Here is a 15,376-nt window from a genome sequence, read left to right as displayed (position 1 = left end):
TACGTGATTATTAACACACATGGGAAATGACAAACTAAAACCACTGAAAAACTCCTTAAATTTCATGTAGGCATGGGTAGGCAGGCTAAAAATACAAATTCACAAAGGAGCTATTTGCAGAAAAACAATTTTACAATAAAGCAACAGTAAATGACACTAAATAAATCACATACTTTGCCACTGTATGAAAATGCAATACATTGAACACCACATAAGAGTGATAACTGTCGGATAGACAGCCTTATGTCTCTACAGGGGCATAGTTGTTTGTGCTGGGTTAGAAGGTTATACGTGTTTTGGAAAAACAAAAACACTTTCAAAGATAGCAATTTTTTGTAATTTGTGTTATCCAATGACATTACTATAATTTCCCCTTTAGCAACTAGTAAGCCTAGGGTGGAAATGCATTTTTAAATGTGTACTTACAGTGAATGCACAGGGATATTCTTTCCTACTAAGAACAAAGACTGTACAGTTTCTTAAAGCACAAGGCTCTTTCCTCCAAACTGGTAAGAATCCTTGCAGCAAATTCACAAGGACCTCAACTTCTGTCTCCTTTTCTGCAATTTAAATAGCTGTTAATTTCGTCCCTTCCTCCAACATACTGCCAAAGAGACTTCAGAACCGCTATTATTCCTTTCCCCTGTTCAACTTATTCAAAATCATCATCCTCTTTAGCAGAAATTTGCCAGTGCATTCAGTAAGTTTCTAGATTAATTTCACTGGGGAGGGAAGTTCTATCATTTCAAATTTAGAATATCCAAAACTATACCCCTCACCTTTCAGACCAGCTACTCTTCAATTACTCCCATTCCCATTAGTGAAAAGCCCTTTTGTCAATATCCCTATCAATTTTTGCTAGATTACTGCAATGAACTTCAAGATGATTATACCTGTCGTTATCCCAATTTCAATGGCATCCTATATGCCATTTTGATTCATCTGCCCAGTATACAACTTTTATCAATAAAGAAAGAAAGAAGCTCCAAAAATCCAGAGGTGCCCCCAAGATTCTACGAAAATCCGAAGAAATCTCACCTCACCTGGCAGGACTCAATGCCACCCCCACTTACACACAGCTGCACTAGTTTTATCAGTTTTATAAATGTCATCTTAATCTTTCGTTGGGGAGAGGCTGTTTAGAAATCATTTCTATAAGGAATCAAATGGCCACAGTACATTTACCTGTATTAGTTTTCTATCACTGTCATAGCAAATTAGCATAAACCTAATGGCTTAAAACCACACAAGTTTATTATCTGATAGTTCTGGAGGTCAGAGGTCTGACACAGGTTTCATGATACAAGTCTCATTGGGTTAAGATCAAGGTGTTGGGGAGACTGTTCCTTTCTGAAGGTTCTTTGTGAGAAATCTGTTCCCTTGCATCAGTGTCTAGTGTCCATCTGCCTTTTTTTTTTTTTCTCTCTTGCCTCATGGCCCTTTCTTTCTTCCATCTTCAAAGCAAGAAACATGACGCTGATTCCTTTTCTGCTGCCTCTCTGGTTCTCTCGCTCTGCCTCCTCCTTCCATTTTTAAGGACCCTTATGATTACACTGGGCTCATCGGGATAATCCAGGACAATCTTCCTATCTTAAACTGATTAGCAACTTTAATTCATCTGCAACCTTAATTCCCCTTTGCCATATAAGGTCACATATTCGCAGGTTCCAGGGATTAGAACATGGACCTCTTTGTGGGGCTACTATTTGCCTAACACACTACCCAAACTTTGACTCCTACTCTTTAGGGTAATGCTGTTCCACAGGGAATCAGATACAATCCATCTTAAAATGTATACCGGCAGCCCAAATCCATCCCTTCTTCTCCCATTTCTCATCCAGCATACAGGTGAAGAAACAATATGGCAGAAAGGATCAGCAGCAGAAATATGCTTATTATTCCTTGAGAGACTTGGAATTTATTTTCTCTTACAGGTAAATAATGCAAGGTTATATTCTTAAGATAGTCTAAAATCCTCTAACTAAAGCAGTAACTATGTATAAACTAACTGAACACCCTGAAACTCAATTTTAAGTAGCAACTGGAAACTGCAAAAAAATAAAACTATCAATCGTTTGGTATGGTAATCATCAAGCCATGCAATCATTTTCCTCTTGTTTAAAATAAATTAAAAAAAAAAAAAAAAGAGTACGCTCAGTCCCAACATTTGAGAACAGTTTCACAAAAAGTTTTCATAATTTTTTTTTTTTTTTTTGAGACAGAGTCTTGCTCTGTCACCAGGCTGGAGTGCAGTGGCACAATCTCAGCTCACTGCAACCTCTGCCTCCCGGGTTCAAGCGATTCTCCTGCCTCAGCCTCTCAAGTAGCTGGGATTACAGGCGCGTGCCACCACACTCAGCTAATTTTTTTGTATTTTTAGTAGAGACGGAGTTTCACTATGTTGGCCAGGATGGTCTCAATCTCTTGACCTCGTGATCCGCCCACCTCGGCCTCCCAAAGTGCTGGGATTACAGGCATGAGCCACTGTGCCCGGCCAAGTTTTCACATTTCTAATACCTTACTCTATTAGAAGAAACTGTGCCTAAATATAAACTTCAAGTTTAAAACTGTTTAGAGTTCATTCCTAATTCCTGACCTTACTTTTAGGATAGTAGAAAGCTACCATATAGATTCATTCTGAGTGCTTACAGAAGTTCAGTTCAATAGAGTAAGACCCTGTATATGATGGTCCATACCTTTCCTTAGCTGTTAGCATCCAACAGGATATAGTGGCAGACTCAAAATTGTCAATTCAATGCAGGAGGATTCCAGGTTGGCCTCAAGAGGGAGTATCCTTTTAAAAATAGATTCCGCTTCAGGTAAATGACTTTTGTGTATCACAAGAAAATGAATGGGAAGATACACTAGATAACAAAATATTATGACACTTAGGAGCAGGACCTGATTTTCGTAATGCTCCCACAGAAGAAGGCACTAAAGGGTATGAAAACAAACAAGCAGGCCCTGACCTTTATAAATAAGCTTTGGGTTAACAATGAGAAAGAGACCCAGAATCAAATATATTCATGAAAGTCTGAACTCATAGCCTTTATTTTACCATTGGCCATTAACCTTTCTATGACCTACTTTAGTTTTAAGAATCAAATGAAATAATGTGCATATTCAAATTTAGTAATTTTTATCTAGCACCCAGTAAAACAAATTAACGTTACTGGTAACTGAAAAATACTCCTTTAAGTTGCAAAGATTAAAAACAAAGTAATGAAAGTCTTTATATAGTGTATTAGTTCTACAGTCTTAGCAAATTATCCAGCATAACTCAACCATTTCGTAGTGGCTCAGGGTCATTATGAGGAATATTATGATAATGGTATGTTAGGAGCACCTCAGAGACCAACACACACAGTAAAAGCATTCCACCATCTGGAACTGCTTTGCTCTCTCACTGCAGTAACTTCTCGTTTCTTTTTTCGTGTGACTAGATGATTCAAATCTGCTTTATTTTACGTACAACTATGTTGGGTCTAATGTGACTCCACAGTCCGTCCCTGACTATATAGGACACATTCTCCTTGCTGTTCCGAGGTCTTTTGTTGTTATTGTTAACTCCTCACTCACTGACTACAATATTGGTAAGAGAGCATGAGGTTATCAGTCCAAGTTTGGCCTCTACTTAAAATGGGTGTTGCTTCTAGGTTAGGTCTGTCACTTTCTATCAAGTGTTAACTGATCTCATAATCTCTGAAAAGTAGTATATGACTCACAAAATAATATAACCTTTATTATTGATTATTAATGCAACTATCATTACTTGAGCACTTACAGCATAAAGCTTTGAGGTGTTTTAAGTATATTAACTCATTTAAGTCTTCATAAAATTTCATGTAACAGCATTATTTTTAGGGATGGGAAACGAAGGAATGGGATTAAATAACTTCCTTAAGCTTTTACAGCTAGTAGGAGGCAAAACTAAGGTTGAGTTCTAGATCTACCTGACACCAAACCCTGTGTCCCTCAACACTGTTGATTGCTGAGTCTGATATCATCATTTTATAGAAAATAAAGCAGATTGAGGAAACTGAAGTCACTGAGTCAGTTCATCCATCTATAAAATGGGAATAACAATACTTTCCTACCTCTTTGACAAGATGCAGTTATACGAAAATGTGAAAATGTGAAAAGTATCAAATTTAACAGGGTCTCATGCTGACTACACAATGCCAGGAAGCACTATTCCCACAGAAAGTGTCAGTTTTCCTGAAGCAGTACAGGGAATGCCATTTATATTAGACTCTATGTTAACAGTGCCTCCTGAGCTGTGCACCACAGATGGCCATATGTAAGTATGTGTGTGTGTGTGTGTGTACACACAAAAATATATATTAGTGTGAAGTGAATTAATTTTATTGTGCTGCCTAGATACAATAAAACCAGTGATTACTAAACAGTGATAACCGAACAAGTCCTTAACAAAAAAAGAAAAAAAAACTTATATAAAGCCTTTTTGTCATAAATAATGAGGTAATTAAACTACTTTAAGTCCATGGTGATTACCTCCCTTTTCTTTAAAGCCAAATCAACTGCATGAATGGTTATAATTCACAGATATTTATATAGATCATTGTAGAAATGCCTACATCTTTCTATTTCTAATTTCTCTGGTTCATAAAAGAATAAAGGTTCAAATTACTCTATTTACAGGGAAAAGTCAAGCCTATTAAAATGGTTTAGATGTATTTAAAACAATTCTTTCACAATGGGATTTACAATGCATGGTAAATCAGTATAGATCACTGCTAGGCTTTTCCTTGAAACTAAAATTAGAGTGACTGCCTTTGCATATTCCAAAATTTGTTCTTATCCAGTTGAGTATGAAGACTGACCAGAAAATTTAAAATCCACTCTAGCCACCAAGAGACTACAATGAAAACACGAAAATTTAGAACACCGAGACTTACAGGAGTAACAGGGATAAACCATCCTTCTAAAACAAAGACTGTTTTGCATTTGCTTTTTGAGCTCTGACATTTCTAAATAGTTCCTTCTACTCAAGACCCAGTATTTTAAATATGGACTACAAAGATATAATGATACATAATCAGAACAAAACCTCTGCACTTACTTACGCAGTAGCAGGAACAGAGAAGCACTGACTGATCCACCCACCAGCACACCCGTGGCTCCCATAACCAATAGCTAAATACCCATGTGCTTGGCTGTATAAATGTAGAAATCCCCTAATAACATTAAGTCAAGGCCTTACCACAACCTTGGTTACTTAAAGCACCACTTCCTAGCACAGATGCATCCAGGTCAGAGAAAATGCAAGCACTCACATTTTCTATACTTCTATCACCAAATACATCTGCCATAGGATTATACGGCAGCAAGACTTACAAAGCTGGACATTTCTAGTGGTGTTTTCATTAATACAGAGGTCCCTCAGAATTAAAAACTATACAAGCCTTAGGTGATAACATCCCCGTTAACCTGTTTCTTCTTTTCTTCATCCATATTTTCTAGTCTTTCCACAATAAATTTCTACTGCTATTATACAGGGAAAGAAGCAAAATCAAATACATGAGCTTTTACTTATTATGTTCACAGTATCTAGGAAAGTATAATTAATTGACCAAAGAATCACAGAAGCTCAGAAATAGGTCAGTGCAAATGAACCACTGTTAAAAATAAATCTAAACCATATGAACCTAGGCAGCATACACATACCACCCTAAAAATAAATGACATGAGGCCAGGCAAGGTGGCTTACTCCTCTAATCCACTTTGGGAGGACAAGGCAGGAGGATGGCTTCAGCTCACGAGTTTGAGACAAGCCTAGGCAACATACTGAGACACCTATCTCTACAAAAAATGAAAGAAAAAAACAATTAGCCAGGCATCGTGGCACATGCCTGTAATCCCAGCTACTGGGGAGGTTGAGGTTGGATTGCTCGAGGTCAGGAGGTGGAAGATGCAGTGAGCCGAGATCGCACTACTGCACTCCAGGCTGGGCGACACAGAAAGACCCTGTCTCAAAAAAAAGGAAAACAAAAACACTCAAATCCCAAATTTAGCATAGAATGCCTGGAAAATAAAGAGAATATATCATTATTCAGTAAATTATATGCCACTAGTTAAAAAATATACACACACACACACACACACACACATATATATAGCTTGAGAAATCTTAAATGATCTGTAGAAATAACCTGATAAACTAGCTACAGAGGCTAAATACGTAGTACAGTTTACACAATAACAGTGTGTATTTACAGCCCCCTTGGATCTAAAGGAATCAAAGAACATTCACTATATAATTATCTGGTATCCCACCATCACCTTCTTCTCCTGTTAAAGATTCTGACTTTTACCATTCATTCCATGTACTTGTTATTCAACAGAATTCTGACTGACATTTTCAATATGCACGAATATATTGTTTCTGCTTATACATAAGTCTGAAAGCATTCATACCAAACTGTTAAAAAACCATTACCCCAGCAAACCATGAGGAGCAGACACGGATGATGGGGGCCTGCTTGTTTAACTTCATTTAATTTAGTAATTTAAATCTTATTTCTGAATATACAATAATTTTTCAATAAAAAGATTAATGACCACATAAAATATTGTAGGCCACAACATTTCCTTCTAGATGACACAAAGGGATCTAAATTCATCCCCTGAATAGGTTTCCTATGTTAAATATACTAGCATAGGCCATAGATCCAGACACCAAACTCCAGATACCATGTACCATTTCTAAACACTGAACTGCTAACACATGCAGGGCTGACCCTTGCCCAGAGTGGATCATTGGTCATGGCAGCTGCTACCCATCACCACTACCATCCCAACTCTTCCAACTCGATTGTCAACTATGGATTCTAGCAAATGTCTTCACATAACCCCATAGTTCTCTCCATTCACTTACACACTAATCATCAGGTCAGAAAAGGAACCAAAAAGCCCATTTCAGCTTTCAAACTTTATTTTCCCCTACAAGGAAAGACCACCTACGTTTTACTTTTCTTCCTTCAAAGTGTTGTCACAACGGTTGTAATAGTTAGAAACTAAATGCTCATTAGTAGGGAATATAGTTAAATCAATTATAATTGAAATACAATCTATAGCTGTAGCTATATATAATATACTCTGAGGCTGAAATTTTTTTTTAAGAATGAAGTAGTTCTTTATCTCCTCATAGAGATATATTGCCATGTGAAAATCCAAGTGAAAAAACAGCAGTGTACCTCATCTTTATGTAAGTGGAAAGAAAAATAAATTTACTTATATTTCCTTGTACATACAAATAAAAGAATAAGTTTCCATTATATCATTCCAGAGATAAGTGACTACTTCCCAGGGGGGAAAATGGGAGGCTGAGGAAGACACATTTTCAGTTTATATATTTTTTATATCACTTAAAATTTGCAACATGTGATATATTAACTATTTTTAAAGTCAGTGAATTATCTTAAGCTCACAACTTGTATCTTCAAAGAAGTATTTATGATTACTTTAATATTTTATAAAGCTAAGGGCAGGTAGACTACAAATGGATTAGTTTGAGAATCAGTCTCATTCCTTTATGAGCATGCATTTTAACATTCCAAAAAGAAAACATCTTTTCCCATCACCAAGGTATCCTACATTCAAAATTCATAACAGAATTATATTTTTACTTTATAAAGCAAGAATTAATTCTTATTAGTTAGCTAAACTATAAACAATACAGGGCACAATGGCAGATATAAGAAAAAACTGTAACTTCTGCATGATAACCATTAACATCAATAGATTATTTTAAGAAAGTCTGAAATTTCATATGAACTCTTCAGCAATGTAAGAATTATGTATAATCTGTGTGAGGGCATTTCAGCTGATTGTACAGCTGGAGCTTCCTGCTATCACCAAAAGGAAGAAAACAATACTAAAGTATAGACAGAGTTGTACTCCATCTTTCACATCGATGTAAGCTTAAAGAAACTGTAAGATCAGAGAGTTTATGAGAATACTGCAGCTCATTAGAAAACTTGTCTGACTCAACAGCATGGAAAATAATTCAAATGCTAAATCATTAATTTTTTTAAAAAATTTATATACAGTACCAAGAAAGGATATGTGTACATGGAAAGACAAAACTGATGTCTTAAATAAACAACATAATTACCTTATAATCAGAAAACAAAGAATTCATGATAGCCTACAACAAGAAATTTAGTTCTGTTATGGACACACACAATTAAAAACTCAAACAAGCTAGTGTGTGTGACACAGAGAGAGAAACTAAAATCAAATATACTGCTTAAATACCAATGAAAAGCGTAGTTTACCAGTGATCATTTTCATACTTATTTACCCATACTTCCTGAGCACCCATTGGAAGACACAAGGAACCGTAAGACATAGTTTGTGCTTCAAGCATCTTATATAATCCAATTACAACCGTTAGAGTACTCAAAACAAATTTAGAGTACAAAGTATCATCATAGGTTAAACAGCTGTATGCATGTGCAGGAGATTTTACTACTATACTACACAGACTGGGAGGTGGGGGCTCCAGGGAAATACGGTGTATGCTGTATAAACTAGACTTTTACATGGAGGACTCCTAAAGGCAGAGATGGGAGAAAGAAAAAACTTCCAAGAAATGGAAATGCATGAGAAACCAAAAAAGTAAAGTAAAACTGAAGTTTACATTCTTTTTGGAACAGCTGCTGGGACAGAAAGAATATAACTTAATATTTTAAACTAAAACAAGAAGTAAGTTTTGAAAGGGGTACTGAAGTCAAATAATGCAGTTTTGAAAGGCAACACTGAGGAACTCGGGCTTTCTTCCAGAGTGGATCAGGAGCCACTCAGCAGAGGCATAGTGGTCAAGAACACAGACTTGCAAGAAGACATGGTTGGGATTCAAATCCCAGCTCTTCTACCTACTAACAACTCCTTCAAGATCATGAAGTTCCAATTTCTTCACCTGTAGAATGGGGATAATATAAATTATAACGACCACATGAGAACAAAGGATTCAGCACACTGACTGACATAAACACCCAAGTGGGTTTGTTTTGTTTGCTTGTCATCAGGCAGGGAACATGATCAGGACTACATTTAGGACAATTAATAAGCAGTATTCACAATGAATGACAAACCTAGTGATTAATGTCTCTTGCTGTGTATATGGCTGCTGGAAGAATTGAAGAAAGATAGAAGAAATCAGGAACCACAATGCAGTAAGATGACAAAAAGAAAAAATTCTAAGAAAAGGAGAGAGAGAAGAACCAAGGATGACCTATGATTTTGAGTCTAGATGACTAGAAAATGCAAAGGTCATTAATATAAACAAGCCAAGAAGAATCAGGCTTGCAAAAAAAGTTTAATTCTGAATCTACTGATTCCAGATTACAAAATGACAGCTACTAAGTTGATGGGGGAGAACAACATTGGCAAATCTGAAGCTTACGAATGAAAATAAGACTGATGATACAGAATTGGAAGCCTGAGCAAAGAGGGTGAGGGGAATGAGCAGTTGGAAACACGGATCAGTGTAGGATTGCCAAAGAAGAGAACAAACTCTAAAAAGGAAAAGAACTAAACCTAAGGTAACACCTAAAGGCAACAACTATCTATACTTCAGGAAGTGAGAGAGAAAAACAAACAAAGGCCCCAAGAAGGGAGAGTTGAAGGTGCCAATTTGTTAAAGTCACCAAGACAGACCTTCATAGCATTTCACATTCTACAGCTCTTTCAATGCTCATTGTAACTTCAGATTATAAACTGAACTGACTTCATCAATTGATAACATGATTATTATAAAAGGTTTTTAAGAGCCTTCAAGTTACTGAAGAGTGCTCAGTAGAAAACACAGAAGAGTGTTTTATGCAAATTAGTTTTTAAACTCCAAGAATATTTTAAGCTCTAGAAATCATACCTGATGCATGTCTTGCATCAAACATAAAGCTGATTTATTTCTGGCTACCCATGCATATATGTTCCAAAAAGGATTTTCAGGTTAAACTGGAAAATATGCTATGTCTTCCCATAAGCAGTATCTCTCATTAATTTCTGAGAGTATACATACACACAGTGTTTGATTCCCAATCCTTCCCCACTTCAACAGCTGAAAAAATCTTACCATATTCTAAAAGCGTCTTTAGGGGGCTGAAATATTTCTGTGTCACCTAACTATAAAACCCACTCACATCCAACATCCAATGTTAAGTTGACTGAGAGATAATCAATGGCAGATACACCATTTAGGTATGAATCCAATTATCATCCTGAACAATTGCCAGTAAAATGTCAAAGCTTTTCCTATATTTTTGGTTTCTTCTCAAATACAGATTACAACTGACCATACTTTATTAACTTTAGTATTTGTCTCACTTCTTTTTTTTTTTTTTTTTTTTTGAGACAGAGTCTCACTCTTTTGCCCAGGCTGGAGTGAAGCGGAGCAATCTTGGCTCACTGCAACCTCTGATTTCCAGGTTCAAGCGACTCTCCTGCCTCAGCCTCCCAAGTAGCTGGGATTACAGGTGCCCACCACCATGCTCGGCTAATTTTTGTATTTTTAGTAGAGACGGGGTTTCGCCATGTTGGCCAGGCTGGACTCGAACTCCTGACCTCAGGTAATCCACCTGCCTCAGCCTCCCAAAGTGCTAGGATTACAGGCATAAGCCACTGCCCCCGGCCGCCACATTTCTTCCAACTACGTAGTTGCCACATCTAGTGGAAAATGAAAAAAGATTAATAAACCATATTATGACACCCTATTGTCTCTCATTATGCATTTTAAGGGACTACCAAGTATTTTAAAATACCAGTAATATTATATAAGTAAATTTTAATCTTTTTAGACTTTTTTAGGGCCCTTTTGGTATTCTTTCCAGCACATTAGTTTACAAAAAAGTTCAACCACGTTCATAAAAATGTTTACTGATATGAGACTATCCTTCCAACTTTGTAAGGAATATGCAGCTGTGAGAGCTACAATTTACAATAATATCCCAATTTACCATGGCACCTAGCAGTGTCTAAAGTAACACAAACCCCCATCTTCTTGGTTAACAGCTTAAGATCAAGGAGTTTAAAATTTTAGTAATATGCCACCAGAAACCTCATCTAAAAAAATACCATTATAGTTTCACACTATATTCTCTAGACTATTTTAAATGCATGTGATTATATTCATGTAGTTATTCTGTAAGGAACATTTCAAAGAAAGCAGAAAAAACCATGAGGGAAACAATTTTTCATTCATACGAGGTAAAACAAGAGCAGAAAACACAGGTTCTAGGATTAAGCACTCCTGAATATAAACACGCACTATTACCAAAAGAAAAAAAAAAAAAAAAAGCAATGGGATCTTGAGCAGTTATTTTTCTCAAAGCCTCTGTTTATTACTCTATACAATGAGAAGAATGTCACTTATTTGTTATGAGAAATATATGAGCATATTATTACCAAAAATAACTAAAATGTCATGGATATTTTTTATTCCTCTCAAGCACAGTTTCCAAATAATAAAATACTACACAATTTGGCTTAAAATTTCAGGCTATGCATGTTTAGAACCAGACGTTGTTCGTGATTATCTTCCTCAGTTTTTCTTTCCCTGGAAGCTAGCACCAAGACGAACACACAGTACCTTTTTAATAAATACAAGCTAGTGATTAAATCAACAAAGCCTCTAGCTCTTCTGCACACAGAAATACAGTATGCAATGGGAATTTCCTAGCTTTCTGTCTTACTTAAGAGTAGGCAGTGTAGTATCACCCTTCCACTTCCAGTTTACTCCCTATGGCTTACTTAACCAAAATATTTAATCCCTGTTGCTTTCTTTTTTCTTGTCTAAGGCTAGGGCCACTAGCTTTCTACCTTTCCTACCTTACCTTTCCTTCACATATTAGCTACTTCATGTTAAAGGAATTACAAGTGTTCAACTGACCATATGGAATTAAAATTTACTTAGAAAAAAATAATAAAAAACAAAAAGTAAACTAATTCAACAACTTTATGTTTTATGTTTTATGGAGTCATCTAGCCTCATAGAAACTACCATTAAGCAATACGTAAACATATTACTCAATCTGCTTAATATGAAAGTAATGTCTGGCCTCAGACATTCTGAAAGTTTTGCCACATGGTTTCAAAATATTGGCTTGTAGCCCTTTTCAAAGCTACTGATTATTGAAAACTTGGCGACCATGTTTAACAATAAAAAGGCTTCCCCGAGCCTACGTAGATTGGATTCTCTAATACATAGTAATAATGTTTTTAAAAATGAGGTGTGTAATAAAATGGAGAAATATCCATGATGCACTGTTGGCTAATAAAACGATATACTGTACTATATATGATCCCAGACTTGTTTCTAAAGCACACTCATTAAATGCACAGAAAAAAAAATCCTGAATAACTACCCACCACACTTGGAGACTGGCTACCCTGGAAAGTAAGAAAGAGAAATATGGGGGGAAGGGCGCGAGAGAGGGCAGGTTTCCTCATTGTTTGGCTGCTTCATTTTTTTCTCAAGGAGCACGCAGTACTTTTGCAATTAAAAAAATAAATAAATAGGGGAAAAACACTGCTAAAAGCATACTTTTTTCCTCCGTAGCAAATTCTTCTGATTTGTAATGTTAAAAATATAGCTCTGGTTTCTCGATTCTAAAAAGAGGACACACGAAAACAAAATTATAGAAGTTCCAAAAAATCTTGGATTTGCAAAATTACTCCCTCGGGTTCTGCCCGTGGGTCCTCTCCACGCCGGTGTCTGAAATTCCCCAAGCAAAACGCGGGCACTGCACTTCCCCAGAACGGTAGTAGACGCTCAAAACCACAAAAAGAGCCCTGGGCGCCTGCTATAACCTCTCAGTCCCCTCCCAGCCCCTGAGGCTTCCCCGAGCCTACGTAGACTGGATTCTCTTCCTCCAAAACCAAAACAACAGAAGTCACTGGGCGGATCCAAAACGGCCCTAAGGGGCCCGCGGGCATCTCAAGACGCCAGCCTCGGGACTCCGGTCCCCAAGCCCAGGTCAGAGCCGAAGGACGGGCCGAGAATGCCGCGCCCCGGCCTCCCTCGGACCCCCGACCTCCCCGACCCCAGGAACCCCGGCTCCCGACCTCCAGGCTTCGCTGGGCCCCTTTCGACTCCCCGACCTCCCGAGTCCTCCGCCCCTGGCCCGTCCTTCCCACAACCTGCCCCGCAGCGCCTCAGTTTCCCGGCCCCCGACCTGCCCGCCCTTAAGTTCCCCTGCCCCTGACTCTCGGCTGCCATCGCCCTGGCTCTCTGGCCTCCAAGAGCATCCCAGTCGCCCGCCCGGCCCCAGCACGCGGGACCCGCACACCCCACGACTCCGAGCCCCCACTGGCGGCGGCGTTACCTGTGGCGCGGGCAGCGGCGCGCAGGCCAGGCGCTAGGACTCGGCGGGGTCCGCAGCAGCCAGACGCCGCCACCACCACAATAACAACACGGACGCCACCACTGAGGGGAGAGGCGGGGCCCGGACCCGCGACGCGACTGGAGCAGCCAGAGCTTCCCAGACTCCGGAGCCGCCGGGGTCCGGGCATGCGCAGAGAGCCACGGGCACGGGGGCAGCTCCCCGCGGACGCCAAAGTCAACAAGGCCGGGAGACGCCCCCATCTGGACCCGCCCCCTTCAGGGCTCGCTCCGCCCCCAAGCCCAAACAACGCGAGGCCTTGACAGGCCAGACGACGACGGCGGTAGGGGAGATCACGCGAGAGCATGGCCTCCACCTCCCCTCCCCACCCCCATCTCCACGTTCGCGCACCGGCGCTGGGGTGCCGGCTTTCAGTGGTCTCAGGGTTACGGATTGTCCGGGCCTCGCCGCACAGTGCCATTTGCATTAAAGGACAAGGTCTTAACGGTGTGGGAGCATTTTTGAGGTGCATTCCTGGGTTTGGAGGCGAACCCCCAATGGTTACCTCCACAGAGGCTTTGCGAAGGGCGCTCACTGGTTTAGGTGAAGAGCGAAGGCTCGAGACTGCCGCTTTATAGTGGCCCCTTGGCGTCCAGAAGTTGCCCCCAGCGCCCGTCGTAAGCACTCCCGCTGCTTGGGCCCCGCCCTGCCTGCCAGGCGCTCTCCGGCCTCAGCTCCCGGACGCCTGGCTTGGCCGCCTTCTCGCGTCTTGCTGACCGGGGGCGGGGGCGTGTGCTTCTCCTGCAGCGGACGGAAGATGCTGGGCCACGCAAATTTCCCTGGGCTTGGTTAACCACCCCAAAGCCCATTTCAAGAAGGAAAGGGTGTTGAGGAGGAGGGATAGAAAGTCGAGAAGAGGGCCGGGTGGAGTGGCTCACGCCTGTCATCCCAGCACTTTGGGAGGCCGAGAGAGGCGGATCACCTGAGGTCAGCAGTTAGAGACCAGCCTGGCCTACATGGTGAAACCCCGTCTCTACTAAAAATACAAAAATTAGCCGGGTGTGGTGCCCTGCGCCTGTAGTCCCAGCAACTCGGGAGGCTGAGGCAGGAGAATCGCTTGAACCCGGGAGTCGGAGGTTGCAGTGCTGAGATGGCACCATTGCACTCCAGCCTGGGCGACGAGAGCGAAACTCCATCTCAAAAAAAAAAAGTCGAGAAGAGGAAATGAGACATGGGGGAGTAGGCGAGCCGGGAAAATACTGCTGCTAAGGATCCTAAACAGTGAACATTTTAATATTTGTAAAACTCCTAGCAAACTGCATTTAATTTTTTTCAATTAGTTTTAGTGTATATAAAGGCATGCCTTTTCCAAATACTGTAATTTTTGAAGTGTTTGTTGTTCATTAATCTTTGTGCGTTTCCCTCCAGTCTCTAATAGTAGGTTGTAGCATGATTTGCTTCCATCGTGTGAATTCTGTTCGGTTTTGATTTTCAAGTATGAGAGTGAGCGTAAGCTACCCTTATAGATTACCTAAGGTAAGTTAGAATTAGAACGTCTTTATGCTAGGGTTGCTACTCCCCACCATAACCAACCATCTGCAAAAGCGTTCAGAAAGAACTTGCTAGCAAGGTCAAAAGCTTCAAATCACGAAATAAGAACTTGAAAACAAGAGCAAAATTGCTGCTGAGGCGCCCTGCCATTTAACTCAAAAGCTTCACTTTATTTAGGTTTAAAGTATGAGTGCATATTCAGTGGACATTGAGCTCCGAACTGTTCAAAATCTCTATTCATTTGCATTCTGGAGTAGAGCTGCGGGTCACATGTATTAGCTCCATCTTTGGATTTCTGCCTGGACCCAGGGCACTCCTAACCGTTGTGGGATCATATAACAGTCTTACAGGATGAATTTTCTGTTAGTCCAAGCAGAAATTTTGGCACATGAAAACTATCTTACCATAAACAAACAAAAAAAGTACAAATGGCAATCTAAGGAAAATAGCTAAAATCATTAAACAACTCTTACAGCGTT

At 39.7% G+C, this 15,376-nt stretch overlaps 1 protein-coding gene across 4 annotated transcripts in view; it reads right to left on the bottom strand.

The window, feature by feature from the left end:
* PCMTD1 (protein-L-isoaspartate (D-aspartate) O-methyltransferase domain containing 1) overlaps positions 1–14,545 on the bottom strand; it is an 85,346-nt gene extending 70,801 nt beyond the window's left edge. The window contains exon 1 of one of the 4 annotated variants that reach the window (XM_055286450.2): positions 13,912–14,545. Coding sequence is in view for 2 of the 4 variants with exons in the window: in XM_055286452.2 (XP_055142427.1) it covers positions 13,350–13,713 (364 nt within the window). In the remaining 2 variants the exon portion in view is untranslated. Of the gene's footprint in view, positions 1–13,349; positions 13,725–13,911 lie in introns of those variants that run through there. The other 3 variants (XM_055286452.2, XM_055286449.2, XM_055286451.2) reach the window with 3 other exon arrangements.
* Between the last annotated feature and the right edge of the window lie 831 nt (positions 14,546–15,376).

The sequence above is a fragment of the Symphalangus syndactylus genome, chromosome 7 (assembly GCF_028878055.3).
Source record: "Symphalangus syndactylus isolate Jambi chromosome 7, NHGRI_mSymSyn1-v2.1_pri, whole genome shotgun sequence".
Taxonomy (NCBI): domain Eukaryota; kingdom Metazoa; phylum Chordata; class Mammalia; order Primates; family Hylobatidae; genus Symphalangus; species Symphalangus syndactylus.
The sequence above is the reverse complement of the archived record's forward strand: the minus strand, read 5'-3'. Positions and strand labels throughout refer to the sequence as shown.